We start from the raw sequence: 21267 nt of genomic DNA on the forward strand, positions 1-21267 counted from the left end.
ACATTATTTGATACAATATACTTCTTAATGTTTATGATATGCATCAGAATAACTCTGGACCCCCTCAGTTTTGCAGTTTGGAACATTCCGGGTGGACCAGAGTTGTTGAAAGTTTCAGACCACTGGTTTTAGCTAGTATGAATCATTTCCTCCAGTTTTTGTCGTGAAAAAATCGTGTAAAATCTCGGATTTCCAGCCATGGAGGGTCCCATGATGGGAGGGCATCTCTCAGTGCCTACACAGAAAGCCTTAAAAGTGAGTTTGAACCTTTAGTTTGTGCATTTTTAGCTGGTTGAGTTTTGTGGTTTTGGTTACTTCCGGGTGTGGACTTGTACCTGGGACTACCAGTTACCGATCGACATGTTCACTTTAATTGCGTTCATTCATGATCACTTCGAATGTCGTTATTTCAGGGCGGTGTTTGTTCGTAATCCCGTAATGGTACTAGTAGCTCTAAAAGCATGGGGTTAGAAAATCAGATTTTAAACCTCAACCTCATTTTAAACCTCAACTTTGCATTGAAATTATCTTGTGCTGTTTCTTGGCTCTTTTAGACTTTTAATGCAAATAATAGTGACGTAGCTAAAAACGCAAGCTTTATTACATGTTCATGGGAAAATGAGTAATAATTTTCAAGGTGAATATTCAATACACATTTGTACAAAACACTGTTCTAAGGTTGTACATACATTCTTTTACAATTGCATTCGCGAAATGTATTCGAGACAAGTTGAAAATGTGATTCTGTGATGTAGAAAGAATTTGACATTTGGCATCCATTTCCCCATGACATGATATCTCCTCCACGAAGACCAACTCTTTGTGTTCTCTATTTGAACCATGAGGTCTAACGTTATATACAATTGTACTGTATTGACATGGCAAAAATAAAGGTTGGGACTTTCAACGTGTGTAAACATCATGAGTATATTGTTGTTTACTATGTCAATCTTCCAGTCACGGCTGCATGGGCAAAGGTCTTGCTGCAAAAAACCAAGGGCCTTTATATATGTGAACATGGTATATAGACTTAAATGCTGGCATCATCAACTTTGTCTACAAGTATTATTAACATATGATTGGTCCAATAGACAAATCCTGAATCCCAATATAAAGCAGTTCCACCAATGATAACATTTTTGGCAATCAGGGAAGCCTATTTAGAGGATTGACCAATGAGAGAGTGGCTGCATGTTGGTCAATTATTGGCATTTTTATGTTTTCATTTTGCACCTCTATGTATGTTTTGACGGAGGAGGACAAGGCTATAGTATTGGATCAGTCTATTTACATGGTGCTGTGGTAAATTCAACTGAGATACAAGAAGATGCCTTCTGAGAAATGGCACTAATAAAGGTTAATTTCAAGCCACTGTGCACACTGCTGTGTGTGCATTGCATGCTTTTCCAAAGTAAACAGAAAGTAGACAGTAAATAATTGTTGCTGTTCCAGTGTTGGCTGGCCATTTGTAGCTAAACAAACTCAAAAATAGTATACGTTAACACTTTTTTTACACACTGAACAACTTTAATATTCAAAAACAAATCTATTGTGTCAAAAGTCATGCCCTCAAGTAAGTCTTTATTGCAATTGCAGTTCCTGTATTAAGTACATTCTAGCTAATGCTTTGTTTATTGCCTTGAGTTGATGGATTCGGTCATGTATATATAACTAAGTATGTAAGCTAGCGGCCTCCAACAAACACTAAGCTGTTGACAACTGTGTTCCTCAGCCGTAAATCTACACATTCTCAGTCAAAATGTTAGTTTATGATGGGGACAGTTTTGTAAAGAATTATTATTAATAATGGACTCACAATGCACTTCCTTTTGCATTTGTATGTCACTGTTGAAAAGTCGTTCAGCTTGTTTAACTTAACGTTAACATGTCATCCCTGTTTTTGCTTGGTCAAAGTTCAAAGTCTGACTCTGGCAAAGCTTTAGAACTTAAGGAAGTGGTTAGGCCTCCTGGAGCGTGACTTGAGTGTGGTGACAGTTTTGCATGTCTGAAAGCCAGACGTGGGAGGATCTGCATGCCTGTTTTAGGGGTGTAACATTTTTTTTAAATTCACCGTTAATAATAGGCTTTAAGGCAGCCCCCTCTAATTCAATGTCATGCATTGTCTGTAGATCATTTGTAAAATGTCATTGATAGCTCAAGAAGTCAAATTCAACAAAGTCATCATTTTGAAATTTTTTATTATTGACAAATTGTAGTTGAATGTCAGATTGTCCAAAAGTTACAACAAATTTAAAATACATGTATCTGGTTGTGACAGCATTTTCAGATGTTGCCTCAAACAAAATTGAGATGACAGAAAAAAATTCAGGATGGCTCAATGGCTAGAGCACTTCTCATAAGACATAACCTACACAAATTTAGTGCAAAGACAGCCACACTAAGTAGGCCAAGGGTTAATTATTCACAACACGAGCAGGAAGTTATTTCATAACAATCATTCCTGAAATGCTTGTCAGAAGAAGTCTTGTGACAAGATGACATGTCAGAAGGAACAGGAAGTTGCCCTAAGGATCATGTGCCCTTTCTTATGCAAATAAACCAATGGCTTAAGTTAAGGAAGAGCCAAAATACCACCTGGCAATACTGTATTTGCTAGAGGATACATACATATACACAACCATAAGAAAAAAATACTCTTGGTATACATTATTATTTTTCGAATGCCATAAACTGATTCTTCCCCCAAATTTTGGTCTTCATTTACAAAGAAAATCACTTTATTAGTCTTTTCCTTACAATTAATTGCAACTTTTTGACATATTGAGGAAATGATTTTGTTTGTTTGGTACAATCAAGGAGCTTTCATCTTGGTACAATCATAACTGTAACAGTTATACATGCAGTAACTGTTGCATGTGAACCATTGCATCTTTGACTGAGTCTTTCATTGTGGACATTACTAACAGTCTTTACAAAATAGGCTATTGGTCTAGATAGTATAAACTTAACTCATGATTCAAAGAAATTAATTCTGCCATGTGTAATGTTTTCCAGAAAACCTGGAGCAAGCGTTACTTCCTGCTGTACCCCACTAGCGGCAGTGGCGTGGTCCGACTGCTGCAGTTCGAGAGCAAGGACCAGGCCAAGAAGGGTCAGAAGGGGGCAAAGGTCATCCCGCTCAAGGACTGTGTGGCCATCACACCGAGCGCCGACCACAAGTCCCAGGATAATGTCATTGACATCGTTTTCCCGGACAAGACGCTCTCCTTCGCCGCCGAGACGGAAAAGGAGCTCAACAACTGGTACCTGAAGCTGTGCAAGGCGGTTTTTGGAGGGAACTCTCCCACTGTTCTTGATGGCAGCGTGGCGGCTCCTCCCCCATACAGCCCCCCACAGATCCCCCCGCCACAGCCTCCGCCGTACAGGGCCACGGAGCCCCCAGAAGGAGCCACAGCTCCGGAGTACAGCGGCATGGCAGACAACGTCATCTACGCTGCACAAGAAAGTAAAAACTTCTCAAGCCTGCCTACCCTGCCTTCATTTGTCATCCTTAAATATGCGAATACAGGATTTTCTGCCAAAGTGCTTTTGCACAATACTTTATGGGTTTTGCACAGGCGCTGTACATTCCGCTGACATGTTTACCACGCTTGCTCCTCTCAATGAGGTACAATGAACCTCTATGTAGCATGGTCCCTGGCTGTGTCTTCTGCTCTTTACTTTTAGTAGTCTTTCCAGTTGTGGTTTGCAAACTTTCAGTATTTAGTGTAGACCGTTGATTGACAAGTTAACATTTAAATCTAAATGTCCTTGTTGTTAGACAGTTTGTCATACCAAGTCGTTGTGCATCTGGAGTTTGCAAACTTTCTGTGCTGAGTGTAGATCGTTGATTGGCAAGATAACTTTTAAATGTGTTTGTTCTTGTAAAGCCTGTTGTACCACTAGGTGGTTGTGTGTCTGGGGTTTGCAAACTCACTAAAGTAACATAAATGTGTTTGTTGTTGTCAGGTCTGTCGTACCAGGTGGTAGTGCGTCTGACGGAGGCGGCGCAGCGCTGTGAGCTGGACGGGCCGTACCTGTTACAGGTGAACCCCACCTGTCTGACTCTGCAGGACAGACGCACCAACCAGGAACTCTACAGCTGGCCATACAAATACCTGCGCAGGTATACAACATTTTATCATTGGTTTATTCAAACACAATACCATAACAGCACAATAATACAATACACAATGCCATCACTTTGCACCCATTGAGGCTGAATTGTGTGACTTGTGTTAAATAATAATTATCTAACAATTATATGGCTAGAATTCTGGACGTCATTCTGTGTAATAACACAGTAGATTACTTATACCATTTATTGAAGAGTGGATTCATTCCTCAAGCAAACTAACATCTTTCACTCTCTCAGTAATTAATAATGTAAGACATCTGGAGCTGCATAGTTCAGGGCTTAAAATACAACCTGCATATGCAGGATAGTGCAGGTATTTCTGATGTTTACCTGCACTGGTCCATAACTTGGATTACCACCAATAAAGTATAAAAGAAATACTAGTAAATGGCAATGGTTCTGAACGGTTTTAGCATGATCCATACTTCCAAAATCTAAGTGGTGCAGGTTAAGCACTACCAGATTTATTTTCTTCTAATCGTAGATATGGCAGAGACAAGACTCAGTTCTCCCTGGAAGCAGGTAGGAAGTGTGCGAGTGGGGAGGGGAAGTTTGAGTTTGCCACCTCGGAGGGCAACAGTATCTTCAACAACGTGGACGCTTTCGTCAAGGGAAGGGCATCCATTGCGATGGACATATCACAGGTAGGCAACATGAACACTATTATAATTATTTCTGTAGGGTCATGTGTTAGGAGTAGAGGGTCATTTTAAATGAAGAAGACTGTAATACATGTACAAACAAATAATAAAACTATAAAGCATTTCTGAAAATTTTTATGGAGTTGAGTCTGAAAATAAACAAAGATATACTAGCATGAAATTTCATCTGAGTTGGTAAAATACATAATGAGAATTAAACAGTTACTGTATGTTCTCCAACTCAAGGAAATTGACTCACCAGAATTTTCGACTGAATCACTCAAAAGCTGATGAAGACCGAATGATTCGGTCAAACATTATGGTGAGTCATTTCTCTTGATTTAGAGAACAGTTTAATTCTCATTATATAAATGACCATATAATGTTGTCCTTGCCGTAATGACCCACAGGCTCCCAGTCAGATGAGAAAAGATTCTGGAGAAACTCTTGGCAGAGACCCGACGTTGCCTCCAAGAAACTACAGCAGGCCCCAGTCAGCCGGGCCACAGGACATGCCGAACAGGCCACCGAAACCTCCGCGTAGGTTACAAAATAACTTAACGTCATAACCAACAATTCTGCTAGGGCAAATATCCTCCATCCTGAAAATTTGGGTTCTTAAAATCAGATCTCCTATGCAACATCTGCCCATATAATGCACCCCTGCACATCTTAACTGTGCATGCCTGGGTTGCTGCACTAGAGATCTCTCGAACACACTGTTTCTCAAAGTGGAGGATATATACAAGTATGTAACTCAGCAGATAAATGTAACATGCTAGTGTTACATACATCAATAGTGCTGGCAGTTTGAACTTCAGCACTTGGACTGTAGTCCATACTTGCTTCAATGTTGATATTGCCTCATTAATTGATGGCCCGCCTCAGCAGTAGCTGATATGCGGTGGAGCGGTAGGTAGGTTAGTCTGCTTAATCTGATCTTAATTTGGATAATCTGCAGCATTGCCACTCTTAATTGCAACTTGTGATTTGAAATTATATATTTTAAAATTTAAGCCAATTTTTACCCATCCACCAAATCTCTACATAGCACCCAGACCAATAAGCGAGGGGGCAGAAAGCTTAACAGGCTATCAACAAGTCAACAAACCAGGTACTAGTACATAATTCTATCCAATCCTCTAAAATTTTTCTTCTCTTGGGCTCTTTGATTTGACTTGCCATTGAGTATGTGTGATCGTATACTCATGAGAGGAAACTAAAATGTAGATTTATGTATGCATTTCAATTTTCAGGTAGATTGCCCTGTCGTTGTCGATCAAACACAGCAAGCTAAATCTTTATATCCTCTTAACAAGTTCATTAAATTCTGCCAACTGAAATCTCTGGACAGCTCCAGTTGCAGCAGTGAGACCAAGAGTGGCCCAGCCGGTACCAGAGTCAGATCTGTACGAGCCACTAGGCGACTACTATGCAGAAGTGGACGATGTGAAAGCAGGTACGTGTATGTGTACTTTTGTGTAGTGTCTCTGTACTTCAGAACAGTCTGAGGTTCTTGAACTTATTAAGTTAGCAATGTAGGTACCCTGAAGTAGCATTAACGGAGTATTTGTAAGGTTTTAATCACTGGTATTAGGTTTTACTGTTGGTACATCCAAGGTGTTCATACTAGGTGCTGACTATATGTAATTCTGAGCTCCACAGCTAATAAACTAATAAAAGAACAATAAATAACTGTTTTTTCTGCTCTACTTTCTAACTAGCTGTTACTAGTGTTAGCCGGGAGGAACCACAGTACTCGGAGACAGAAATGCGGATGCAGGCCTGGAAGCAGCAGGGACGCTCCGTGAAGGAAAAAGAGCTCGCTTCGGCTACCTTCGACCCCCAGACTGAGGACTACCACGTGCCTGCCGTACCGAGCAAGCCCAAACCGCTGCCGCCGGTCGCCCCGAGGGCGAAGAAGAAGACAGAGCACATTTACGACCAGCCGCCGGCTGTCGATGAAGACAGCGAGGACTACAAAGAACCGACGGAGATGCACTCCCACCGGCCGCCGGGCTTCGAGGACGACGATGGGGTTTACGAGGACACAGCAATGATTACAAGGCCCGCTGCACCACCCCCTCCCGTACCCCGTCACGCCCCCAAAGCCAGGAAACCGGTCGCGGACTACGAAGAGCCGCCCAAAGAGATATCGGGACTGATATCAAAGTTTAACAAGATGCAGTCTGAAGATGACGGCTCGTACGATAGCCTGGATTTCAGCCCTGAAGGGAACAAGAAGAAGCCTGTCGTCACTGAGGCAACAGGGGAGTATGGAGTCCTGTACAGTTCTGTTCCCTCTTACCAGGAGGAGGAACCAGAAGAGACTTATGATTGTCTGGCAAACGCAATAACTGGAACGTCGTTCAAGGACCCGGAGGGGCCAGTTTACACGGTACTAGAAGGGCCGTATTCCCCTGGTGTGACGTCAGAAAGGCATATTTATGATGAAGTGCCCACAGAGTAACTACTACACAGTCTCTCACTGTGCCCAATCTGTCATCTTTGATGGACAAAAATAGGCATGTCAAGATACAAAAAGATATGTCTAAGCTTAGGATTAATCTACCAGCCAAATTTGTCCCTCAAACTGCAGGAAATAGCATTTGAGAGGGTCCCTAGCCTTGGGCCCTCTGGTACTGCTGGCTTAGATTAAGATAACGGAAAAAAATTTCAGGCTTGCTAGAACACTTAGCCCCATCATTAGATAATTTAACAAGACTCTTTGATAAGCTGCTTATGATAATCAAGGATGAATAATAATTTGATTAGAAACTAATAGACATATCAACTGGGACCAAACTAGCAGTTAACATCAACATAAACATGTAATTCGTCTTATCCAAGAAGATTTCTATTTTTGGCATTTCAGTACACTAAAGCTCTACTCAAAAGTGGAAAAGTGTAATATTAAATATAGTTATTTGAATGGACCAAAAAGGAATATTTTAAAGAATATTCTGATAACCACGCCTTGAATCTATTATATGGTCAAAATGGGTGGCACTGTCTAATCCCAATATATTTGATATGCAAACCATTGATACTGGCATATGTACATCATAGATGTGTAAACAACTACTACTAATTTCTTAGAATAAAAGTAATCCTGTACCAGTATTGTATGCCATTTTTGCAATAAACTAACAAGATAGTAACAACATACAAGAGACATTATGACATTTTGTATCACAAGTTTGGAATGTAATAATGAATTAAAGCATGAAACTTTAAAAAAAGAAAAGAAAATTAACTGGAGGATTCCTGTTGTACATGTACATGTAGATAGGCAATAATTTGTTGCCATGCTACTATGTGTGTATTGTTCACGTCACAGAAATCCACTGCTGTTCATACAGATAGCACAAAAATCATTTTTAAATTTTATCTCACTGTTTTATATGTAACAGTAATACAGTACTGTGATTTGAGCTACAATCAAATTGTGGATCACAGCAAAGGAATGTTATTATTATATAATAGATAATAGATACTCTGTGAAGGGATGTAAAGGTATTTTTAATAAATGTTGAAACTATAAGCTTTAATAAAGTAAGAGAGAATATCAAATGTAACAAATGTATTCTGGAACTCAGTGCTTCTAAAGAAAGGATAAAACCTAAAATGTGTGTATTTCATACTTTGTTATTTGAGCTGTAAATTTCTGTATTGGGAAAACAAATGCAATATATTCAGACTGAGATATCTTACTTTCTTGTCTGGTTCAATATGTGCACTCACCTCCATTTTTACATACTGTACCATCAGCAATTATTTTTAGCTTTGTTTCTTCTTATTCCAATCCACATACATGTAAGATCAATGACTTGTAGGTTGATAATTACAATGACTGCTCTTTCCTTCAGCGAAAGCGGACTCTTTTTGCTGCTGCTGTTGGCAATCTAGGGAGAAATTAAAGGAGAAACCAATTACTTTAAGAGGACCATTCAAGCATTATGATACATATTTATCCAACATGTAGTATGTTGCCACTGAACTTAGCATTTTCATGTAACTTTTTAAATAGCAGTCAGTGCACTAGGTACCTCATTGCTTAACAAGCTAAAAGGTGCATACAAAAAAAAATTTTACTTTTTGATATTTTGGAAAGAACTAAAGACTTGTATCCATAAAGACTGGCTCACAGACTGAGTGCACAGATGATGTGTTAATGCATGACATTTCACCTGAGCAACCCTGGCTTTCTTGTTACCGGTCCTTGTCTCTCTGGCTCGTCACTTTTCTGTCCCTTGAGAATGCTAGCGGTCTGGCCAAGGGTAGACCTGCGAGGCTGAGTCCTCAGTGGAGGTACACTGGCCTGCTGTAAAGATTTGCTGTTAGTGCAGTTCTTCTGTGCAAGAGGAGTGCATGGAAGTATTGTTTTGGGTGGCTGAGCTGAGGGTTTGTGTGTCTGTTGTCCAGACAGTAGGTTTACAGCACGTGGGTGGGAGAAGATTGACAGAATGACATGAGGTCAAACGGTCTGACACAAGAGGTACGTTGGCCTGCTGTATAGGTTTAATGTTAGTGTATCTTCTATGCAAGAAGGGTGCATTATTTGGGGCAGCAGAGCTGTAGGTATGTGTGTCTGTCTGGACAGAGTGGGTTGTTATCACTTGGGTAGAAGGAAGATTGACAGGCAGAATGACAGGCCAAAAGGTAAGATACAGGTGAACTTTGAGCTAGAGTAGGTTGATAGCACATGGATGGGTAAGGGCGTAGAAGGATAGGAACTCAGTAAGTCACCTCAGTGGCGTTCAGCTCTTTCATGTTTCTTGTCAGCTTTCCCAGGTTTGGCTTCTGTTTTGTTGTCATCTGTGGTCTTCTCTTGGGTGCATTTCTTGATGCTACTGCCCCAATAGCAAGAAAAAAGCACAAGCTTGACATGCACATCACATTACAATCCTATAAAAAAAAACACATCTACATGTACATGATGTTTATCCATCCCAGAATTCACATCTGATTAATGTGTCTCGTCATTGTCAATTTAATACTATGAGATGAACACGATCAGCAAATTTTGCTATATGTCAGGCAGAATTTCTGACACAGTAGTAACAGAAGTGCCTTACTCTTGTTGGAGGATTTAGATGTCTGCATGTCAGCTTCCATAGCCCAGTCACTGTCTGGGCTTCCAGCATTGTCCCAAGTTGAGGGAGCTGGCATGTCGTCTCCAGTGTTGTCTATTATAGTTGCTTCTGCTAGCATTGCCTAGCAAGAAAGACTTGGTTTGATGATAATGTGAAAACAATTAACAAGTGCATTTGTACTGATTAGCCATGGTCTCTTTCCTTGTAACTTTTTCATCTGTTTCATAATTCAACATGTTAAAGCTCTCTTCAAAAACACAGGACCCTACAGCTTTATGTCCCATCCAAGAGGACATTCCTAACCAAAGCTAGGTACTCATGATCAAACCCAGGGCTTTCAGATACTGAGTCAACAAGCTTAACCACAAGACCATCTTGCCATTTTTTTTTCATCTGATAAAACCTAATCACTATTTCTAAAAAAATGGAAACTACAACCTTTTCATGCTCTCTTCTCTCCTGCTCCTTCTTGAGCTTCAGTTGCTGCAGTTTTCTTAGCTCCTGTCGGAGGGCGCTGCACACTGCTTCCATGCTGTCATCTTTACACACCTGAAGTTCCTCCTTCAGTCTACAGAACGATAAACACTTAAAACTTTTCTACAAATTTACAGGTTTTATTCAATTCAAATGTGCTAAAAATGTATTGACAAGAAATTATGATGCTAACATCTGTTGCCAAGCCCTTATAGTCGAACTCTGAATCGATTTTGTTTCATTCAGCATAGACGTTAAAAGGTTGATTTAAGACCATTTAAGTCTGTCTTCCCTGTTACCTTTGTACCATATGCCCTACCTTAAGAACTCTGGGTCCATGTCTGGTACCTGGGATAGTTCTTCCTTGTTCAGTTCTAGATCAGCTGTTCTGTTGTGGTGTTCCTTCAGTACTTGAGCGAGGCCTGAAATAGACATTGTTCATATATACAGACATCATGGGACAATCTCTGAGTAGATGTTAGGATGGTAAATAACACTGGCTGGACTTGTATAAAAGGTATGATATATGCCAATTATGTTCATTGACACAATTTAACTGTCTTTAATACAACTTACGACTCTGCTTTTGCCTGAGTGATGCAACCTCTTCTTCAGCTTTTTTCTTTTCTCTCTCCACTTCTTCAATCTTTCTCTTGTGCTCAGTGTAAGAAGACAGCTCTGAAGAAAAAAAATCATCAAATAGATTGGTATGGTATTGGTGGGAGTTTAAAGTAGCATCCCAACCTCAAAAGACGACAGTAACTTTTCTTATTCTCAAAAATTCTTTTTTTATTCTCAAAAATTCTTGCGTTGCTCAGAGAATAATGTGATATGGTACCATTTTCTAGTTGCTGTTCCTCCATTTTCAATTTCTGATGTTCTTCCTTGGCAGACTTTTCCCTGTAGGCATGTCCATCCCCACTTAAGTCATAGGCCAGACCAAATTCCTTCAACTCAGACAAGAACCTTTCTCTCTCCTTCACTTCTTCTGTCCTCACTTCTTGCTGGAAACAAAATACAAGACATGTCAGGCATTTGGGAGTGTTGGGCACAAAGAGATTGAAGCATTCAGGTATTATAAATATGCCTATGTTTTCCTTGTACTGTGTTGTAGTAACAATCTTAGATAAAATCAAATTCAAGATGTGGCAATGTTATTGCAGGAGTTTTTTCATCACAACTGGCCTATATATGCCAAGGTAAATTCATTTTGAAGATTTATCAGCTATCACTGATGAAATATTTACTTAGCCATGACACACCTTACAGGATCAAAATTTTTAAGAAAAAAAAATGGTTATACAAAAAGTTTTGGCTTCAAATACAACTTGATCTTTAAAAAGTTTGTCAAATGTCAACATTACATGTACCAATTGCTTTTCGCGTTCCTCATTCTCCTTCAGAAGTTTCTGTCTCTGCTCCTTCAGGATTGCTTCTCGGGTTTCCAACCACTTGAGCTGCAGCTCTTCTTCTGCAAGCTGCTGTAACTGCATGTTTATATATCAAAGGTTCCAAGATGAGTCTTGGTCTCATACAAGTTAGCCTGGATGCCAGACTGTTCCGAGGGCGAGTACATAGAGCTGAGTTGGCCCCCAGTTTAATAGAGCTGAGTTGCTCAGGGTCTAACTGAGGGTCTTAAACTGTGGGCCCTGGAGCTGAAGAACTAGCCAAAATACTGGTCCTGGCAACAACCTGGCACCCAGGCTACGTACATATTGGTACTTTATCAATACATGTTACCTCACATAATACTAAGTTAGGATGCTATAAGACACGAACTTACGTCAACTTCAAGTTTAGCAGACGTTTGAGACTGACCTTGACCACAAGTTTGCCCTGTAAGGTGTTCTGCTCATCTCTGGCCTCAAGGACTTTCTCTTGGCACTTCGCAATCTCGCTTTTGACTGAAAATGACAAAACCGGTGTTAATAGGAATCGTGGCTGACTTCTGAGAAGACGGTAACTTTGAGTCCGGAAAAAAAAATCAGCTTTGGCCGAGGTATTTTCTGACGAGCTTTTTTTAATTTTTTCATACCGTCGTTCAAAAGGCTCCTTTGTTCTTGAGCTCGCTGTTCCGAGTGCAGAATCTGCTCAAATAAAACGTTCAGACTCATGTTGAGCGATCCAGAAGGGAATACTGAGCAAAAAGATTCAAAGTACAACGAAAAAGCTTCAAATTTCTCCGTGTCCTCGTCTGTAAATCCAGAGTCCAAAGACTGAAGTTTTAAAGATGGCGGGAAATCGGAAATCCTGTCTGTCGTCTGCTCTGTATCACGTGATACAGTAACTGACTAATCACAGCCCCGTGACTCATCTCTTTCCAGGAATAGGTGACGTCGTTTGTAGCCAATCAGAACGCGATATTTTGACCCCGCCTTGTGCAAATTCCCGTGGCGGGAAAAAGTAAACCTTCCTGACCAATCGCAGCCCAGAGATTTGACCCCATGGACAGGTAAGCTCTCCCAAAACAGAAGGTGAGTCATACCGCTGGTATAAAAGTAGCGGCTTGCAGAGACCGTGCAGGTAAACATTAAGGGGCGTACACGATGGCAACGGCAAGGGACAGAAGCTCTTCCTCCGAGTCGCTCGAGGAACCAACCCCTCTCCCCGGAGACGGTCTGGGGAAGGGAGAAGGCGAGGGGAGCGTCGATTCGTTTTTCCTTCGGCAGCAGAGGTAAGACAAAGGCATGATGATTTTAGGAAAGGAAAGTTTTTTGAGGGACTTTCCTCCAGTGCAACAATCTAGACATAGCGACACCGTACACCGGTATAAAACGGCAAAAATTCTCTCTTCAACTCTTCAAAGCTTGCCAGTGTGGGGAGGGGTTGAAATAATTTGTGAATTTATAAAAATTGAATAAAAATTTAATTGAAATGTGGCATAAGAATAGGCGTTAATCAAGTGTTATGGATGCAACAAGTTGTAAACTCAAACTGTCAAACTAAATCAAGGAGATATACTGTTGGGTTTGGTGGTCATCCAGGTAAATTTATAATTTGCATATTATGATGTTAATCTTTTAGTTGTGTACATTTTTCACTCTAGGAGAAGCATCATCTGTAATGTAATATAACATGCAAATCTCAATCACAGGGAGAGGTTCTCTGAACTTCGTCGTATTTCTCACGGCGAACGTCCCGTGTCCGGGCAAGGTATCTGCGAGAAGCTGGACAGCTTCTTCCGTGGCCAAATTGGCGCAGACTCAGCTGAACTGGGAGAGGAAAACGATGAGAACAGACCAACCAGCAGCCAACGGAGGACTGAGGAGAGACGCCCAGAAGCAGTTAGACTAGAGGTGAGTACGTCGGCAAAGCAATAAGATACGCCAAAAAGCAGTAGCTCAAGCAACTGGGATATTTTGGAAATGGTCAAAAATCATTTCCAAAATCATATCCAGCTGCTTGAGTAAATGCTTTTTGGCATAGAGGTTAGCACATACAATCCTTTTTTTTTCTGCTGGTAATATTGGAAATTACCTGCTAATAGTGAAAATAAACTAATTTGCAGTAGATACACACCGATGTTTACCTTTTATGGAAATAGTCTTCGACTAGTCAGTTGCTATTCTTGGCCATTACATCATCCTGCTGTCATCTTGGCTCAGGGCAGGATAATCAGTTGTACATTGTGTCTATTGTTATCTTAATTGTGAATAGCATACACTTACTTAGCTTAGGGGCAAGGAGCTTCAGAATGTCCTAAGATTAGACATACATATACAATGGTAAAAACAGAAGGTTCTATGTTCAAATCCCTTGGCAGGCCCCAAATTGTGTTCCGTTTGGAAAGCCGCTTTACACCTGTTAACTTATTTGATTGACTCAGATGAAAATGAGTACCTAGCTTAAGTTAGGGACGTCCTCTTGAACAAGACATAAGGCTGGAAGTACTATTTTTGAGGAGAGACACACATAAAAAAATTAAACTTTCTTTGTTTACTTGTTTACAAGAGCCCACATGACCCTCTGTCATTAATGCCCTGATGAAGATGACAGATGGTCATCAAGAAGATGACAGATGGTCATCAAAATGTTGGCTTTTGTAAAGAAATGATTGTGAATAAAGAACTCAATGTCCTCAATGTGCATCTCTCCTCATAATAGGACTTCCAGCCAACAAAGTGGTTGGTAATAAAAGAACTAATAGATATTCAACTAGAGTTCCACGATCTCATACCTTCGCCAAATGATGTTAGCCTTTATGAATAAGAAATATACTAATCACCCTGATTATGCAAATAGGATCCTTGATTGCATAAATTATATCAGTCTGTTGATCATATTCTACACCAAAAGACATTCTTATCTTAACAAAGAATGCCATTATAGCATTTCCTCATAAATTATGCAAATGTGGTCCTTATTTGAATAAGTTATGTTTAATTATGTTCACCTTCACTTAACTTTCAAACACCCCAAGTATGAAATTTCAGGCAGTTACCACTATGCAATTATAACATTTTCTCATTAATTATGCAAATTAAGTCTTCATTTGCATAATCGATATTTGCCTGTGTTTCTCTCGTTCTTAATAACATATGTTATAAGCTTGAACTTCCTATCATGGAATGCAGCTGATTTATAGAATTTCCTCATTAATTATGCAAATTACATCAATATTTGCATAATTGTAATATCATTATGTCAAGCATCACTTAAGCTACCTACATACCAAAAATCACGATGATCCATCAATCGGTTCTTGAGTTATCCTCTTTTAAACATTTGTCCTTTAAACCCCCCTGCAGTTCTAGAGCAAGCAACTAGGGGGCTCAAACTCATGTCACTTCATCCCCAGCACAAGAGCTATCTACCACCTAAATTTGGTTACCCTAGCATGTCTGGATCTTGAGATATCAAAACCGGAAGTTCTGCTGCAGTACCATGACAAGCCGCCAGGTGGCCCAAAATCTAATCATTTTGAGGTCTCATTACGACCTACCCACCTACCAAATATCAAGTCAGTCCATTTAAGCCTTCTCAAGTTATCGTGTTTACAGACAGACAGACAGACAGACACAGACACACACACACACACACATACACGAACGCCTCTGAAAACATAACCTTCTTGGCGAAGGTAATTACATTCTTCCTTCCCATTGGACAGGTGCGAGGACTGTTTGACCAGCACCGCGTGAGTAACGTGCTGCAGAGTGACCTGTTCAGGCGCGAGTTGGAGAACGTTGTGCGGGGAGGACTGTCCAGGTTCCATCGGTCTGTCCCTCCACCTCGCCTCCCTCCACCACCTCCCCCTCAAGGTAAGGAAAACTTGTAAGGAAAAGCTATATAATACTGAATGTGATCATTACCGTCACTATATCTTTTTAGTAGCATTTCTTATGATGTATATGTCAGGGCTTGAACTTCTTTTTTCTGCATACTTGTAGTAAACAAAAATGCAACAAAATTACCTGCACCAGACAAATTGGTTGGATTGTAATCATGAAATTTGTTATGTGGTCAGGTTTTGACCTATCTAAGAAACAAGACCTCTTGGCAACTTTTCTTGTTACGGCAGCAGCACTTCGAATTCATACTTTTCATACCTTGTCTTCTGGACAAGATATGATGACGATTTTGTATTTGTACTCTGTATACCTGACAGTGTTGTGTATTTTGCATCTACAGACTTCAACGATGCGAGCTCCACCACCACTGCCACTGACTTTGATGAGACGGGGAGCGTCTCCAGCTTCACGTCAGGCAGCACCTCGGACGTGTCGCTCCACTCCTGGCTGTGGCAGGTCCCTCCTCCTCCTCCCCAGTCAGATTATGGACCCCCACAGATGGGCCCCGGAGCACTCCCACCACCTCCCTCTTACCAGGCGGCACAGCACGCACAGCCATGGCAACAGCAGGCACCTGGGCAGCTGGGACAGCAGGGCCCATGGCAACAGCAGGGCCCATGGCAACAGGGCCCACAACCACAAGGCCCATGGCAACAACAGCAGCAGGGCCCTTGGCAACAAGGCCCATGGCAACAACAGCAGCAGGGCCCTTGGCAACAGGGTCCATGGCAACAGGGCCCATGGCAACAGCAGCAGCAGGGCCCATGGCAACAACAGCAGGGCCCATGGCAACAGCAGCAGGCACAGCAAGGTCATAGGCAGCAACCTTGGCTGCAACAAAGGCAGCCAACACTATTGCAACGACAGCAGCAGCAACAGTAAGTATTATGCTGTTACACTGCTGTCATCATTGCATTTGTTACACAGGCATTGACTTTGACTTTATTCACAGAGCACATGTACTGCTTTAATTCTAGCAGTAAAATTTAAGAACGCATTGTTTAAAACTTACTTAATCCAACACCTATGTTCCTCCCCCAGAGCCAGCCGGCGTGCGCTGTATGACATCGAGCAGGCTCAGCGGGAAAACATCGTGAACGACATCAGCGAGCTGCTGCAGCGCCAGCTGGTCAGCTCCTCGCTGGACGGCGGCTTCCGCGGCGTTCTCGAGCTCATGGTGGCGGTAAGGAAATATCACACTGTTTCACTAACAACGTTCAGATTTGTAACGTAAAACATTTACAGCTTGGTACACAAACTTGAATCTGAATGCACCATTTTTTCTCAGCATCATCAGAGCAAAACCCATTTATGTATTGTATTCTTCTTATAAAGTCATTAGTTAAAAATATGCAGTGACATGCCTAGATGTTTTGCATATGATGGAAATACAGTCAAGACAACTGATTTAGATATTGTGATCTTTATTTTCATGAAATTACGTGCCACAATCTTGAATGAATTAACGTTATGTCCCCATTCATCTCTTCCCACAGCGAAGGGTTAACGAGAGCGGTACTGATGGAGAGAGGGTGCAGGAGTCCATACAGAGCATCCCCCGCTCCCGTCCTCACCGCAGGAACGACTTCAGCCACCTCGGCATCAACACACAGCCTCAGGGCGCAGAGGCTGATGGGATAGGGGCACCAAGGAACCAGGTAAAGTTCTCACTTTATTCAGCAATGGTTACCCGGTACTGTAGGTAAAGCAGTCATCTGCAACTGAGGTGGAGCATATTTAGGCTTTTTTCTAGTAGCTTATAGTGCAGTGCAGCTTTGCTATAGCTTGCATTTATATCTAGGCACACCGGATTACCCCTACTCTTCTCATTAAGTGTGTTGGGTTCTTTTACCTGCACTCAGGTTTGGCATTTGAGGATAAAGCTCATACAAAGGGTCACTGGCTTTACTTGGGAATATTAAGTTTGCTTTTATAAACCAAGGAGGTATAAATTGTGGATGCTCCCTTAATAAACTCTGGACACTAGCTGAAGTGCATAAGATATCATTTTATTGTAAATAAGTTTGCATTTTTTAAAACTTTTTAACTACAATGTAATTTAAGAAGGTTTTTAAGCATATCTCATAGGCAATCTTGCCTCTTATGTGACCATTACATGTATGTATGTATGTATGTATTTATTACAACTGTATGTATTGCCTTTCTCCTGCAAGCCGATAGCGTCACTGACGAAACGTAGTGGATGCTACCTGAAACATCTGACCGTTTCCAAAATCATAACAGTTGCTTGAGTAACTGTTTTTTGGCGTATCTTATTACCTGGATGTCTAACCTTCACCAACGTATTCCAACTGTAATGTTCCCTCCCCCAGCTGCAGGGTCCGGAGCTTGCATCACTGCAGGCGCAGGTGGAGGAGCTGAAGAACATGGTCAGGGTCAGCTTCGACCTGCAGCTGGACCTGCAGAGGGCCATCAGGCAGGAGGTCGCCGCTGCCATGGCCGCACACACAGGTCAGGTTTATCAGGCACTTACTTTTTACTTGACATGTGTCACTCTTCTTTTGCTACCCAAACCACCATGGCTGCACGGACAGGTCAGATTTATCAGGCACTAATTAAGTTTTACTCCCACTGTTGAAGTAAGCACTAGGGCCTGCATGCCATTTTCCATAAAAGTATAATCTTGTAATCTTGTAGTTTAATTCTGCGTAATTAATAAGCAACGCTGTTATACAATGTAATTTATAGGTAATCTGTACATTGGCCCTTGGATTTCTAGAGGAATAGAATTTGGCATAGTAGGTATATGTTCCTGGTCCTCCTGAATTTTACATGTGGTCTAGTGTGTTATTATTGGGACCCTCTCATAAATTAGACCTTGATTATAAGATTCTGTATGACATACATTTAAAGTAAATCATAGGATGTAGAGCATCAATGGCAACTGCACCTTTTCTGACATTTACCCTACACCCAGGTCTCTTGGAAAGGTGATAGTCACCTGTTATGCAAATCCTTCCATAAATATTCTAAAATCTTGATAAATAAATAAATGTCTAAAATCTCTTTGCTTCAGGTTCCAACACGCAGGACGTGCCTGTGACTCGAGCGGTGCGGGAGGGCCACTGCCTGATCTGCCTGGACCAGACTGTGGACTCGGTGCTATACCAGTGTGGACACATGTGCGTCTGCAACGGCTGCGGCCTCAACCTGAAGGCTCAGGGGCACAACTGTCCCGTGTGCCGCGCACCGATCAGAGATGTCATCAGGGCATACAGGTGCAACCAGGATTGAGCACTAGTGCATCAATCAGTTAAAGCTTTGGGGGCATAGGAGTAGTAGAAAAAAGTCCTGGGGTTGCTGTTCACCTATCAGAGATGTCATCAGGGCCTACAGGTGCAACCAGGATTAAGCACTGGTGGTGCATCAAAAAGTTAAATCTTTGGGGGCTTAGGAGTAGCAGGAAATGTGCCTGGTGTGCCACACATCTATCAGAGATGTCATCAGGGCCTACAGGTGCAACCAGGATTAATTGACCACTGGTGCATCTATCAGTTAAAGCTTTGGGGGCATAGGACAAACACTGTCCATATGCACCTAGATGATAGTCGACAGATTTTCATGTATGTAGTGAATGATTTAATTAAATGGTAGTAGATTTGAACTACCTTTTTTTTTTTACTTTGTATAAAAATCGCTAGATTTTCATGCAGATTGATTTGCTTGTATACCCAGTTTATATGGTATATCTTAACCCTTTGACACCTAAGTGGGTTGTTGACTGTAGGGATGTTTTTCATCATATAATTTGGTACAAATTCACATGGGAAATCAGTATAATACATAATTCAATCATTGACCAGAAGAAAACTATTGGTTCATAAATGCAATAGGGTCATGTGAATCATGCATGATTGTGCATTACTTGGGGAGAACATACATATGGTTGAACATGTACTTATATTTTGTAATAAGTATGCAATATAATTACATGTACTTTCTGAAAAGAAAATATGATATGAAGAATATTATTGTCTCTTAAAGCAACTGATGTATATCACTAATATCAGGGTATGTTTTTAAAGAGAAATTGGTAGTGTTTGTATTCCTTAGTCATATAGTGTTGTATGGTCACAACCTGTATTCGATCTTGTGACTGTGTTGTACAAAAGTATGAATGTTACAGCACAGAGACACATGAAAACCTTGCATGGCCAGATCGTTCTGAATTCCAGTAGCCAGTCAGCAATACAACAGGACCTGTCAATACTAATGTAGTTAGTAAGAGAGATGTCCAGACCTGCTGGCAGGTCTATTACATTCCACTGTACTGCATCTGTACATGGAGCAAATAAACACTATATGTTTATGGTGAACCATTCTTGTTTACCAATGTTGTTTATTGCTTGTTTTTCTTTCTGGAACATGCTGCATTATTTTTTTTCCAAAATATGGGCTTGCTCAACATTTTTTTAAACTTTCCCTAAACCTATATTTGATCATCTTTTCATCAGCAAAGGGCGTCATACAAGATTAGCTTTATCCGTCTAAATGATTAGTTGATTAGGTGATTTCTAAGATCCCATTACTCATCATCATATCTTTTTCATCATACAATTCTGATATTGGAATATTTCAAAGTAGCTGACAGGGCATACATGTAGGATTCGAAATGGGGATGAATGTAAAGAAATATCCAAGTAAAGCATCTTTATGCCCATGCCCTATTTCCTCACTGTCCATTTAAGGCTCATTTAACTATATATAATGTCATTACACTGTTCAAGTGGGACAATTAACAACCCAGTCCAGTTTCATGTCGCAACAAAGGACCACTTACGAATAATGATTTTCCCCACTTGTTATTCTATGACATTACGGCATATGAAATGGTGACTTCTGATTGGTCAATGTCGCATGGTCCTATGATAATTTAGCTGAATTTAAGTCAATAAATCTTTAGTAGTCACACTATATTACATTACTTTCAGTTTAACTTCACATAAATGTTACATCTAAACAGTTGTTGGTGTCAAAATGTGCCATTTGTATGGATTGCAGCTAGCCTGGGTACCATCCCCAGTAGTATATTCGCAAACTCTATAACTGGGTCTGGACTTGAACACATATAAAACGATTGGTCATGACGTCACGTAATGAGCTAGCCCGAGCAGCGGGGCTTCATTTGATTGGCTGAGCCTCAGAGGCGACGGCCAATGGCGCACCTGCATTATTCAAGTGATGTTTGTTGTTTTGTAAACACAGATCTTCCAGTTATAGAGTTTGCGAATATACTACTGGGGATGGTACCCAGGCTAGATTGCAGCTACATGCATGACAGAATGTTTAGACAAGAAAATGTTGTTAATAGAATTTCCAATGCTCAGATCCATAACTCAGCTAAATTGGGTCACGCTTGTACGGGCACTTACAAAAGTGAGTTGATTGCGTCTGTTTCTACTTACCTGCTTTGGTATTGACGTTAGCCACATGGACTTGATTATGTGGATGGCTTTATAGCCTTAGTGAATTGATAAACGTAGAAGATGGCCTACTTTTTGCAACATTACGTGCTTTTCTACCAAGTAGTACTTCACCGTCCTGGACTGAAAAGCATTAAAATGACTGAACGAAAAGAAATTGTACCACAAACGTGAACAAAATGA

The 21267-nt window shown here is 40.9% G+C and overlaps 3 protein-coding genes and 1 long non-coding RNA gene across 6 annotated transcripts; 2 read left to right on the forward strand and 2 right to left on the reverse strand.

Moving 5' to 3' along the window:
• Positions 1-90: 90 nt before the first annotated feature.
• Positions 91-8479, forward strand: LOC109471452 (docking protein 2-like). 2 transcript variants are annotated; one of them, XM_019770774.1, is made up of 8 exons: positions 91-255; positions 3016-3466; positions 3970-4126; positions 4623-4782; positions 5190-5319; positions 5831-5893; positions 6134-6238; positions 6504-8479. In XM_019770774.1, the coding sequence occupies exons 1-8, from the start codon at positions 199-201 to the stop codon at positions 7247-7249; spliced, it is 1869 nt and encodes a 622-aa protein (XP_019626333.1). In that variant the 5' UTR covers positions 91-198; the 3' UTR covers positions 7250-8479. The 2 variants fall into 2 exon arrangements, with proteins under 2 accessions (XP_019626333.1, XP_019626334.1); XM_019770775.1 differs by lacking the exon at positions 5831-5893.
• Positions 7646-9571, reverse strand: LOC109471608. Its single transcript, XR_002140312.1, has 3 exons — positions 9529-9571; positions 8970-9103; positions 7646-8684 (listed from the first exon to the last, which is right to left on the reverse strand). It is a non-coding gene; the product is annotated as an uncharacterized LOC109471608 (long non-coding RNA).
• A 108-nt stretch (positions 9572-9679) lies between these two features.
• On the reverse strand, positions 9680-12622 carry LOC109471409 (coiled-coil domain-containing protein 172-like). The gene is made up of 9 exons (XM_019770695.1): positions 12385-12622; positions 12168-12253; positions 11720-11836; positions 11188-11353; positions 10926-11027; positions 10669-10771; positions 10314-10443; positions 9858-9996; positions 9680-9687 (listed from the first exon to the last, which is right to left on the reverse strand). The coding sequence occupies exons 1-9, from the start codon at positions 12461-12463 to the stop codon at positions 9680-9682; spliced, it is 930 nt and encodes a 309-aa protein (XP_019626254.1). The 5' UTR covers positions 12464-12622.
• A 160-nt stretch (positions 12623-12782) lies between these two features.
• On the forward strand, positions 12783-19977 carry LOC109471461 (histone acetyltransferase p300-like). 2 transcript variants are annotated; one of them, XM_019770786.1, is made up of 9 exons: positions 12783-13023; positions 13444-13645; positions 15460-15610; positions 15981-16518; positions 16682-16823; positions 17137-17298; positions 17974-18112; positions 18678-18879; positions 19118-19977. In XM_019770786.1, the coding sequence occupies exons 1-9, from the start codon at positions 12896-12898 to the stop codon at positions 19131-19133; spliced, it is 1680 nt and encodes a 559-aa protein (XP_019626345.1). In that variant the 5' UTR covers positions 12783-12895; the 3' UTR covers positions 19134-19977. The 2 variants fall into 2 exon arrangements, with proteins under 2 accessions (XP_019626345.1, XP_019626346.1); XM_019770787.1 differs by having other exon boundaries at positions 12785-13023; positions 15981-16252; positions 16397-16518; positions 18678-19977.
• The last annotated feature ends 1290 nt before the right edge of the window (positions 19978-21267 follow it).

This window comes from Branchiostoma belcheri, unplaced genomic scaffold (genome assembly GCF_001625305.1).
Source record: "Branchiostoma belcheri isolate BF01 breed outbred unplaced genomic scaffold, Haploidv18h27 scaffold25, whole genome shotgun sequence".
Taxonomy (NCBI): Eukaryota; Metazoa; Chordata; class Leptocardii; order Amphioxiformes; family Branchiostomatidae; genus Branchiostoma; species Branchiostoma belcheri.

Coding starts and splice junctions, on each gene's coding strand:
- LOC109471452 (XM_019770774.1), top strand. CDS start 199: ATGGAGGGTCCCATGATGGGAGGGCATCTCTCAGTGCCTACACAGAAA. Junction 3,467..3,969: donor CATCTACGCTGCACAAGAAA/GTAAAAACTTCT, acceptor TGTTGTTGTCAG/GTCTGTCGTACCAGGTGGTA. Junction 4,127..4,622: donor CCATACAAATACCTGCGCAG/GTATACAACATT, acceptor TTCTAATCGTAG/ATATGGCAGAGACAAGACTC.
- LOC109471409 (XM_019770695.1), bottom strand. CDS start 12,463: ATGAGTCTGAACGTTTTATTTGAGCAGATTCTGCACTCGGAACAGCGA. Junction 12,254..12,384: donor AAGGAGCCTTTTGAACGACG/GTATGAAAAAAT, acceptor TGTCATTTTCAG/TCAAAAGCGAGATTGCGAAG. Junction 9,997..10,313: donor AGAGAAGAGAGCATGAAAAG/GTTGTAGTTTCC, acceptor CTTTCTTGCTAG/GCAATGCTAGCAGAAGCAAC.
- LOC109471461 (XM_019770786.1), top strand. CDS start 12,896: ATGGCAACGGCAAGGGACAGAAGCTCTTCCTCCGAGTCGCTCGAGGAA. Junction 15,611..15,980: donor TCCACCACCTCCCCCTCAAG/GTAAGGAAAACT, acceptor TTGCATCTACAG/ACTTCAACGATGCGAGCTCC. Junction 16,519..16,681: donor CAACGACAGCAGCAGCAACA/GTAAGTATTATG, acceptor TTCCTCCCCCAG/AGCCAGCCGGCGTGCGCTGT.